The sequence below is a fragment of the Marmota flaviventris genome, chromosome 13, assembly GCF_047511675.1.
Source record: "Marmota flaviventris isolate mMarFla1 chromosome 13, mMarFla1.hap1, whole genome shotgun sequence".
NCBI lineage: Eukaryota > Metazoa > Chordata > Mammalia > Rodentia > Sciuridae > Marmota > Marmota flaviventris.
Window position 1 is genome coordinate 41211926 of NC_092510.1, and position 12011 is coordinate 41223936.

At 37.7% G+C, this 12011-nt stretch overlaps 1 protein-coding gene across 1 annotated transcript in view; it reads right to left on the reverse strand.

Annotated features, from left to right (window-relative positions):
- Plgrkt (plasminogen receptor with a C-terminal lysine) overlaps positions 1-10888 on the reverse strand; it is a 53130-nt gene extending 42242 nt beyond the window's left edge. The window contains exons 1-2 of the mRNA XM_027943105.2: positions 10798-10888; positions 7725-7811 (exon numbers count right to left, since the gene is read on the reverse strand). Coding sequence (XP_027798906.1) covers positions 7725-7805 — 81 coding nt within the window. The 5' untranslated portion in view covers positions 7806-7811; positions 10798-10888. The remainder of the gene's footprint in view (positions 1-7724; positions 7812-10797) is intronic.
- Positions 10889-12011: the final 1123 nt, after the last annotated feature.

The following is a 12011-nucleotide window of genomic DNA, read 5'->3' on the forward strand; positions in this document are numbered from 1 at the left end:
TTTAGTAAACATATTTAGTCACTGCTCCACTAATCTTTAGCCCCAATTGATCTGTCTAATAGCATTGTGGTATAGCATACAATCTGTTGGAGATTCATACTGAAGTATTTACAGTTACGTTGAAATTTCCCATAAAGTACATTCCAGCCAAAACCAAAATAATAATAATAAAGGTAAAGGAAGATGTGATAGAAGAAACAAGATTGCCAAAATATTGGTTTAAAATTATACCTTTTCCTCTCCTCTATATGCACATTAGCAAGTTAGATTTTGCTGGTAGCTCTTAATATTTCTTTATTAATTGGCAACATTATACAACTTCAGTTAATTTTTTCAATAACACCTAGTTGATTCATTTTCTGAATATCTGCATGTCTGAATTTCTCTTTTCATCTGCAGTATGTACAATGTAGCTAAATATAGAATGAGGGGGTTTTCCTCTCAAAACTGAAGATGTTGCTCCATAATCTTCTAGCACTTTGAAAATATCTGACACCAACTCAATTTTGGTTCATAAACATTACAGAATTTTCAGTTCTGAACACGATGTTGAAACTTCTGGTTGCCACTGCCCCTTGGACAAAAGCAAGAATTGCTTGGAAGAAGAAATCCATTTAGCAAAGTATCATGTGGCACATGTTAGGCATTCCATAGAAATTTATAGAAATGGACAAATGACTATTGAAATGGCTAAGAAAAGCCTCACAGTATGTGTTTGAAACTGTTTTGTTTTTATTAGTACATTTGGAACAATGTCTTTCATGTGCTTTTAAGGAAAATGAAAGGAGTCTCTAAATCCTGACTTCATTTTTTTACTATATAGGTTAAAGTCTGTTTTTCATGGGTTTTTGTTCTGTTTTGGTTTGAATTTTTGTCTTGATTTTTTTGCTCTTGTTGTTTTGTTTTTGGTTTTTGTTCTGTTTTGTTTTGTTTGTTCTTGTTTTTTAATCTTCAGTTTGTTGCCCAAACTTTGTAACAAACAATGAATAAATATTTATTCACTGCACAACTAATCTTTAACTATAATAGCAATGTAGCATAGCATGGACCTATGGAATCTGTTCTGTCTCTCTGCTTTAGACTTCCTGTTTCCATCCTATTTCATAACAGCAAGATATTTTTCTGACAATGAAGTGAAATAAAATTGGTTTAGGTGTGCCACCTAGTGGCATTTTAAGAAAGCATTCATTTTTATAGGAGTGAAAGCTTGCTAATTACCTATCTATCATCTTCAATAAGAGGTTAGAAAAGGGAATTTCTAGTGGGAAATTGAAGATTGCTCATGATTTGAAAATATCATTACAACTAAGAGTGTGAATTCCCTCCATCTTTCAATAGAAGAAAACATTTCAATTTCAGACTTAGAATTTTTGATTGACCAGACCCCAATGATTAATTTCATGATTAAGTTACTATGAAGTGAAAACTTATTTGGTTCTATCTGCTACATAGATTTTATAAAATCACTGTCAATCACTAGTTATGTTTATGTAACATCACAGAGAAGAAAAGGACAAAGCTTCTCATCCTGGGCAGTGTACTATGAACCCCCTAGAAAGCTTCAAGTATCAACAATGACACCCACACACAGCCATGAGGGATCCAACTGGTCTGGGGCAAGACCTAAATATTCAAGAGCCTCTGAATGAACCAAATGTACAGCCAGGATTGAGAACCTGGCCACGGGTATAGGAGATGTTGCTGAATTTCTAATTTTAGTCCTTTTCCATGAAAGAAAAAACAATAATAAGTAATTATTGAGTTGTGTTTTTTTTATTTTACAAATAAAGTAGAAATAAAACCCACTAGACTAAGGATTCAAGTAATTATGCTTTCTGTAATAAAAATCTTGTTTATTTATTCTATCATTTCCCTTAAAAAAATAATCAACACACACATATAATCATAAGCTAAATATATTATTTAAGCATGGTATTTCAATCAGTATTTTTGTATTTCTCTTTTGAATATCTTATAAAGACAAGTCATTCTCCATTCCAGTGGTCCATGTCATCACAACTGCAGGGTCTTCTTCTGTCCTACGGACTTCTGGGACAGAAGGTCAAGTACAGCCTAGCTTTAGCAGTTTGGAGTCACTCAACAAGTAGGGAAGAAGTTACATATGGCTCCAGAGTATTGTGATAACATAATTCTTAAGTTTAGTGGAGGGGTAGTTGATGTTCATTTTACTATACTTCATAATTTAAACATTTATTATAAATATATTCTGTTGTGTCAAATACTTCATGATACTTTAAAAAAAAAAAAAGAAAGAAAGAATAGCTCTAAACCTAAGAATGATCGGGAAGTTTAATTCTTTTAAATACGGAACATTCAAGGATGAACCTGATCTTCCAAAACTATTACTATGTTTCTCTCAAGGCTGCCCAAATTAGGATCAGAACTTATTCAAGTAGCTTCAGGGTTCCAAGACTTGTTCAACTGTATTATCTATATTCTCCTGGCCATCCTTCCTTGAAATTAACAGATAAATAATAATCAACAAGGAAATAACAACCAATGGAAAAACTAGTCTTCTTAACCAGCACATATGTTAGGAGAATCAATCCCCCATATCTCTGGGTCTTCCTGCAGCTCTTACTGGGTAGGACAGGGATGCAGCTCTCTCTTTGGGCACTTTCCCATAGTTGTGGTTAGCAGCATTAAGCAATGAGGTAGCATCTCCTCCTCATTAAATTGCAGGTTTGCTTGACACATATAATAAAAGTGGTAGATTTCACAAGACCCAGTGTTCCTCAGTTATGTCACAAACACACTGTATTTATCTCAACCTCCAACTAGGCTCACCTACATCCCCTCCATGGGAAATGCAGTACATGGAAAACTGCTGCCAACATGCTGCGTGCTGTGCTGTGAGAATAAGGTCTTCCACAAGCATCTGTAAAATCATGACAAGCTAACTTGCTAATTTACAAGTCAGGTAAAAACCAGTTTGGGCAACAAGAGTGAGATGATGATTGAGATATGGCTTTCTGGAAAAGATAATGGCTCTCATTGTTTGAGTTAGAGGGTGTGAGTAAAATCCCTAAGATCTCATAACAAATTCTCTCTCCTCTCATAGACAGGAGGGTAAAGTAACACACTGTCCTGTGTGTTGAGTGAGATTGAGCAACAAAATTTAGGGTTGAAAGCTGGGGATATAGCTCAGTGGTGAGTGCTTGCCCTGCTTGCACTAGGACCTGGGCTCCATCCCCAGTATTGCAAATAAATAAATAAATAAACATATAGGGTTGAAACAAGCTGCCCAAATAGTTCTTGAGTTATGGCAATGCTTTCCTCTGGGGTTGGTGAAAGGAAGGATGCTCTTATGACAATAGGGCAGCAGGTTCCACAGCCAAAGGCAACATGATGTGGCTGCAGCTGCTGAAGCAAGAGGTCCCTGAAGCCTAAATAAATGGTGTCAAGGACGAGTATATAGAACTTTGGGTCAACTGAAATCATTAGAAATGTATTTGCTGAGCTGTGGCAAGAGGCCACTTGAAACTAAAAGTAAATACAAAAACTTGCTTTCCTGTGCCAAGCTGTTTCTCAACTTCCTTGCCCTCAGAACCTCATTCTGTGTACTCTCCTCCCCAACTTGAGATCTTTCAGGAAGAAGTCTGGGTGTGATAGGGGAACTTTGAGGAAGGACCCAACTTTTATGGCTCTGTTGGTTGCAGGTGCCAGAGTCTACTTGGTCCCATGGAGAGTTGTGTTATGCACCAAGATGGCCCAGGTTACCAAGGACCAACCGAAAGCACTGTGGTACCAAGGAAGGCTAAAAAGTCAATTCCCCTGAACACAACCAGGGGCACACAGGAGTGTCCATTCTGTGATGAGGAGTCAAAGAACAAAAAGTCCTTCCTACCCCTGTGTACTCCCGATCTCCCCCACCCGCCTACTCTCCTGATATGATAACCCCTGAAGTATTTATGTTAAACTCTTTTTTTTTGTGTTCCAAATGGGCAGGGAGATGGGTGTTGAGGAACTTGGATTCAACTGGTAAAGTTTGAGCAAAGTTTACATTGAAGAAGGAAAATTAGAGGGACCTTGAACCAATTCAAAATACTGTACTGAATATCCACCCTTTCCCACTGCATACAAATATTTTATGAAATTGATGTGTTACATGTTTGTATTATAAAACCCATAGTGAACCAGAGGATCTGAATGTCCGACCCCCTCCCAGGTGGTCTTACAGAAACATTGTAAGCTCCCTGGAAAAAATAGGGAAAATGAAAGGTGACCTGCAAAGAGGCTCAATGCCTTGTACAACATCGCCACCTGCTGGAAATAGCACTAAATACTCTTGGTAATGTTTAGCCAAGACTGCAGTAACAAGAGAAGGGCCATAAACTGGCTGGTTTGAGCAATGCAAGTTCATTTTCTAGGTCCTAGCCAATAGACCAGTGGGCCTACTAGAATAATATGTAGGCCCAACTTTCAATCATTTCAGCTTAGGAACTGGCTTCCTCAATAAGACTCCTAAAGCACAAGACGTAAATCAAGAATCAATAAATGGGATGGATTCAAAATGAAAAGCTTCTTCACAGCAAAGGAAACAATTAAAAATGTGAAAAGATAGCCTACAGAATGGGAGAAAATATTTACCACATCCACCTCAGATAGAGCATTAATCTCAAGGATATATAAAGAACTCAAAAAATTCACATAAAATAAAAATAACCCAATCAATAAATGGGCTAAGGAATTAAACAGACACTTCACAGAAGAAATAATCAATCAACAAATATTTGAAAAAATGTTCAACACCTCTGACAATTAGAGAAATGCAAATCAAAACTCTACTGAGATTCTATCTCATTCCAGTCAGAATGGCAATTATCAAGAATACTAGTAACAATAAATGTTAGCAAGGATGTAGGGGGAAAAGTTCATGTATACATTGCTAGTGGAACTGTAAATTGGTGCAACCACTATGGAAAGCAGTATGGAGATTCCTCATAAAACTTTGAATGGAGCCACTATTTCACCTAGTTATTCCCACTCCTGGTATACACTCAAGGGACTTAAAATCAGCATATCCCAGTGACATAGGCACGTGAATATTTATAGCAGCTCAATTCACATAGCCAACCTATAGAATCAACCATGGTGCCCTTCAACAGATGCATTAATAAAGAAAATGTGATATATATACACAATTGAATATCATTCAGCCATAAAATGAATGACTTTATGACTTTTGCCAGTAAATGGATGGATCTGGAGACTACCATGCTGAGTGGAAATAATACTGTACCAAAGGCCAATTGTTCTCTCTGATATAAAGATGATAACACACAATAAGAGGTGGGAAGAAAAAATAGAAGTTCAGTGGATTAGAATGAGGAATGAAGGAAAGAGAGGGAGAATGGAAATAGGAAAGACAGTAGAATGAATCAGACATAACTGCCCTATGTTCCTATATGAATACACCACCGTGAAACTCCACACCATGTACAACCACAAGAATCAGATACTAATTAGAATAACTAATACTCCACACATGTATAATATGTCAAAATACACTCCACTGTCATGTATCTCTAAAAAGAATAAATTAAAAAATAAAACTTCAAAGACAATGATGTGTTTGAGAATATGACTGGCCTGGTCATATCTCAGTTTTGCATAAGAGAGTAATAACCACTCTCTGGGGAAAACTTTATCCCCCACCCCACTCTTCCATTTAAGACAATACTGCCATCTCAATAGGGTCCTAGATTAACAGGACCTAACAGATATTTCCCTAAATGCCTGGATTCACCTTTGGTTCAGCTAAGCTGAAAACCAGTATCTACACTGGAACCATTTGGCCTCAGCCCCAGCTTTGTAACACCTGGTCACTGGGATCAGTGTTAAAAACGTCAAAGCTGTTCCCAGAATCTGACAAATCAGGGTATTATCATGAGCCCAGAATGTCCCTATACATTCTTGCAGGTTAGGTCGAGAATGAAGGCCCTAACTGCTCTTTACATGGGTCATTTCTTGCTTGTGCTTCAGTGAGCCATTTGAGGAATGAGACAAAAGAAATTTCCTCTCTTCTTGCCCTCACCCCTTCCTTGCTCATGGCTTATTATAAATGCAGTAGATTTCAGAAGCTAAACATTCCTCAAATGTGACACAAATCCACTGTATAGCACCCAACTAGTCCTTGCCCATCTTTGTCACCTCCATGAGTCTTGCAGGGCATGGGGAAATAACACCAACATCATGATTATGCTGCTTTCTACGATGTAAGTAATGAAGTCCTCCATCTCTGCTCTAGGCGTCTCTGGGCTTCTGTAATGAGTTTTCCATTAGGCTAAAATTCCCCAACCTTTCACAGACCCTGACCATCATGGGAACTATAGTTTCTAAAGATCTTTGACCAGGATGTTCTAAGTATCTGACATACTTGACTGATTTAAATATCTAATATTTGGTCTCTTGTAGGTCACTTTGCTCTGTTATAATAATTCAATTTTCCATTCTTTCAATTGTTCCATTCCCCCAAAAGAAATCTTTATCTTGCACAGGACACTCTTATCAGTCTTTAGTAGCAATAACAACAGCAATACCTAATATACCCTAATGCCTACAGGCACTTTTCTAACTACTGGAGGTGTGATTTATATAATATATATTGACTTTATTCCTTAAAACATCTCTCTGAGGAGGAATGTTATTACCTCTAGAGTACAGATCATGAGACTGATCTGTACTTATACAGTTAGTCATGGGTGCAACTAGGATTCAAATCCAGGCAGTCTGGCTTTGGTCCTCATTAAATCACTAGCTCTACTGTCTCATAGTAGAACCTTCAACTCCGGGCACTATAAAGGATAACCGAGACCTAGAAATCTTTATCTAAAATCTTAAGAAAATAATTTGGGTCAAACTTTTAACCCTTGATTTTGAATTCCAACATTTCAATGTACGTTTTGACAACTTTTATTAGGCAACTGGACAACCCTCTACTGTGCTTGGATCTTTTTTTATCTACTCATTGTATAATCTGATGTAAAAGTATCATTATCTGTATTAGTTCCCTATTGCTACTGTGAAAAATTATAAGAATTTAATGATTTAAAACAACACAAATCTATTACTTTATAGTTGTGAGGTTTAAAGTACAAAACGGCCTGACAGGACTTGGTCCCTCTGGAGACTACAGTGCAGAATCTGTTTGTCTTTTCCACGTTCTAGAGGTTACCTGTATGCCTTTGCTCTCAATCCCAACTGATTCCATCTTCAAAGCCAGAAGTAGAACAGTACAGTACCTTAAAATCCCCACCCCCTTCCTTCTTTACTCTTATGATTACAATGGACCTATCTGAATAATCCAGGATAATATTCCCATCTCAAACTCCTTAGATGACCACATTATAAAATCTCTTTTGCTGTGCAAGGTAACATTCTTGACATAGTCACAGTTCCTGGGAATTAGGACACATATATCTTGGGGAGGGCATTATTCCACCTATCATACTCTTAAGTAGTTATCTCTTTCTACAGAATGGAAATTTTGACACAAGTGTCTGGATTGGAGACTTAAACAAGGACATTCACCAGATTATTAGCAATCCATTTCATCTTGTCTTTGAGGAAGAGGCCCCAAGAGCATTTTAAGTTTTTTATTTAATTTTTTGGAAGGGGAAGATCAAAAAGAACAGCCGAAGTACAAGTGGTAGAACTTAACCATTGTAACAACATAATAGCTTAATTGTTTCAAAACATACCTGAAGTCGGGCATGGGTAAGCATGAACTCTTGTTGATTTTTCATGTTTTCATTCATAGATTTTGAAAATATAAACCCCATCTTGATCTAAAGTGTAAAACATATAAAGAAAATTTAAATAATATACTATGTACATCCTTGCATGCCCTGCTTTGGGCTACCATGACCTTATGACAAAGTGAAAAAAGAAAAACTTCTGACTTAGAACACAGTGTAAATTCTAGTCCTTACTCCTTATTAGCCATCCAGCTTAACCATCTTGGCCATAATTTACTCACCTAAGTATAGCTGATTGGATCAGACCATTTCCAAAATCTCTCTCTACTCTATAAAGTATATATTTCCTAGTTTTTCTTTCTGCTATAAATCTTGAGAGCAGGTTGGATAGCACTCATCCTCTTACCCACTATACAGGTGGACAATAAAACTTGCATTTCTGGAGAGTTGAATCAGAACATACTTTGAGTATCTTGTGAACAGATTTTTCTGTGCTCACTGAATTTGTGTTTTAAGAAGATTTAGGTGTCTCAAGGTCAGTACATTAATCCTGCCATAACTTGTGTCCCTCTTCAACATGTCACTTATTTAAACTCATTATAAATTGAAAATATCATTGTCAAAAATGCATTTAATATCCCTAACCCATCCAACATCATAGCTTAGCCTAGACTACCTGAAACATATGCAGAACACCTACATTAGCCTACAGTTGGGCAAAGTCATCTAACACAAAGCCTATTTTACAAAGTGCTGGATATTTCATGTAATTTATTAAATACTTTACTGAAAGTAAAAACGGAATGGTTGTTGTATATTGTAGCCCAGGAAAAGACTGAAATTCAAATTTTGAAGTATATTTTCTATTGAATACATGTTGCATTTGCACCATAATAAAGTCAAAAATCCTAAGTCAAACCAACATGTAAATCATCTTTATCCTCTACTTTATAATCTTCCCTGAGAAGTACTGTCAATTCTGGGTGGGTCAGAATTCCAAATTTTTTTCTCTATCCAATTGGGTAGATAGAGAATACACTTAGTTCTTGATTTTACTTTTAAAAGATGGGAAAACCCAGGGAAAGTCACAACTTCTCTACCTTCCTCAACAATGTTGCTGATACTGCTCCCCTCTAGTAGGCTGATGAATAGTGTGGTGGAGCTCATGTGAGGGTGGCCAGACTTAATGCTTCATATCCAGGAGTCACAAGTATTCTCTAAGAAGCCCAGACAGCTCCTATTTTCCTATCCTTCCATATCAGGAAATCTTGGGTTCTGGCTAATTTAAGAGATGTTGGAGGGGGTATTTAATGTCAGGTAGAATGGTTTACCCCTGCCAATGGTGCTCCAGGTGAGTGGGAGCCACAAACCAGACTTCAATGGCTTCCCTGTGTTCTGGCTAAGGACACAGCCTAGAATTATTGGGGCCAATGAGCCAGAATCAGCATTAAAACTGGGCAAAAGAGAAAAGACAGGACCCAGAACAGACCTGGGTAATCATAAGGTTCTCTCCCTCTGTTCCACTCCAACACCTGTGGCCAAAGATAGAAGCCACCTAATGAAGGTAGAAGAACTAGCAATTCTCTTCTTTCTAAAAGTTTTAGCACCCCATGTACAGACCAGACAGCAGACCTAGAACTTGCCTAAAATGCTCCAGCAATATGTTATCCATCTTGACAGTCTCCATGGTGTCTACTTCCCACAGTGTTTGCATAAAGCAAATGATGCAGTACAAGAACTTTGGCTCAAGTCATTGCCGTTCCTTATTATTTTTTCTTCTGCATATGTACAGAATGATTGAATTTTTACATCTGCTGCAAACATAAAGAAAACATTTGTCCTCTAGTTTTTATGCACACATTCTGTATGTCACCATTCTGTGTCCCTTAGAGTGCTTCTGTTTGTAAGGGGGTGGGATCTCCCCTGAAGTGGGACAGTCCTCATGTCAATCATCTAGAGAAGAGAAATATTCTATAAAGTTAGGATTTAGATTTACCTCTTTCTGGGCCTTGCTTCCTTGGGACTGGGCTTATAGTTCAGACAGATTATGGGACACTCCCAGATAGAAGGGTTAAAGGTGGAAGCTGGGCAGAAAGAAAATCTCTCTTTCGAGAGACTACACCTGAAAATTTGTGTGCCACACCTTGTAAACTTCGCCCTCAATGGAGTTTTTCAAACCTCCTCCCTTTTCTTACTGATAACCAATCCATTTTCCAAAGTCTGGGAGTGTTCCTTAAGATGTTCAGAATATTCTCAACTTTCTGTCTCCCACTTACAAAAACAAATTTATCAGAAAATAAGCAATAGAAATAACTTTTATTTCATTGATTTTTTATGAGATAAGTCTGTCAAAAATCCAACACTTTATCATGGATTACAAATGTTTTACTACTTTTACAATGTATGACACAGGTGAGTCTCAGAAGGCTGAGAAAATTGACTTGGGATCTCTTCTGCCTTCATTACTTGTGAGACCTCGAAGAGTCTGTAATGCTCCAGCCCTATCTAGGCTGTCCTATAGATTACTGAGGGAAGATTTATTTGCCCTGAGGAGAATTGCACAATCCAGGCAGTCTTTCCTTGGAAACCTGAATTTGATTTTCAGAGAGAGAAAATGAATTCCATGACTTCTAACATCCAAATTTCTGCACTTATTTCCTGATTAAAAAAAAAAATTGTTTGAATTTATGACTGGTCACATAATCACAATCATTTTCAATAAAGGTCTGCGATCCAAACTAGGCCATTCCCCCTCTGCAAATTTCAACCCGGTGACAGGAGGCTTTCTGTAATAATCTCCACTCTCGATTTTGGACGCAATTTCTGTAATTGAGACATTCCCCTCAAGTGGCATGCTGATTTCCTCAGCGACTTTTCCCAACTCCATTCTAACAATACAAAGAGACCTCAAGTCAATGCAAACAGAACCAGCTTTTCTGAAATGAGGTTGGCAATAGCTATCAGCACCAGGGGCAGTGGGAGAGCCGCCTCTCCAGCCCCGGCCCGGGAACTGCGCCGGCCAACGCTGCGGTGCCGACCCTCCCTCCCCACACGGCCGCGGCGGGCGCTCACTCACCGGCTATGAGTAAAGGGGCGCGGTGACCAGGTGATGGCTGCCGAGGCCTGCAAGCTAGGGCCCCCTAGTACCGCGGCGGGGACGAGGCCCTGCCCACAGAGCCTCGGGATTGGCTGGCCATGACAGTTGTTAAGAGCCCCAGCCAATCAGTGCGGCCCTTGGCTTTCTTAAAGGGCCCGCAATCGTCACAGAAGCCGGCGTATTCTTCCGGTCGAGGCGAGAATGGAAGTGGAACAGGTGTGTCGAAGAGGCAAATTCAAAAACATAACAACTCAGCAGTCGTTTTGTTGTTGTTGTTTGTTTGTTTGTTTTTTGTTGTTGTTTTGGGGTTTTTTTGGTAATGGAATTTGTATTTTGTTTACATTTTTATATTTACAAAGCAATTTTCTCTGGCCTGATATTCGACTTGTAAGGTGCACTAAAACATGATGTCGAATTGTAATGTATTCTATTTCTGTCGTGTATTTTTTTAAAAATAAAATCAATAAAAGATTTTTTAAATAACAAATAAATAAATAAAAAGAACTGGGGATGTAGATTCATGCCAATTTCCTCTGGGTTCAATCCCCAGTATTAAAAAAAAAAAAAACCTAAAACATGATATAAATAAGTACATTGCAATGCTAAATAAAGGACAGAAAAATATATTAAAAATAAACCATAATCAGAATATTTAATTTTTTTAAAAGAAGGACTGGGTCAATTTATATAGTTTACTGTTTAGAAACTAGTACTGTTAAAAAGATAAAAAGTATTCTGAAATAACTTGAAAAGTGGAAAGACATTATAAAACAGGTTCTTTGAAAATGTACTTCAGCTTCACCATGACTTCATTGGCAAGTTTTCAAATAACAGATGTTTATTAAACACTCAGTTTTAGTTAATGAGTTGGGGTCTCGGAACAAAACAGTTGATCACATAGAAAGAGTTTTAATCCTTCCTCTTGGAGCTTTTGTTACCTGGTAAGGCAGAGGGCATTTCTGCATGTGTATATATATTCACATATGTATACACTTGTATACATATGTGTACATTCTACTAACTGGCTAATTTAATAGGGGTATTACACCATTGCAATTGTAGCTGATATTTGACATCTAGTGAGCTTAAATGGTCTTTCTTGATTTTGCCAGTTACATTTCATCTTAAAAATGTCAGCAGTTGTTTTTAAGGCAGAAGAAGTAGAATGGAAATCTCAAATAAGTGCCTGTTTC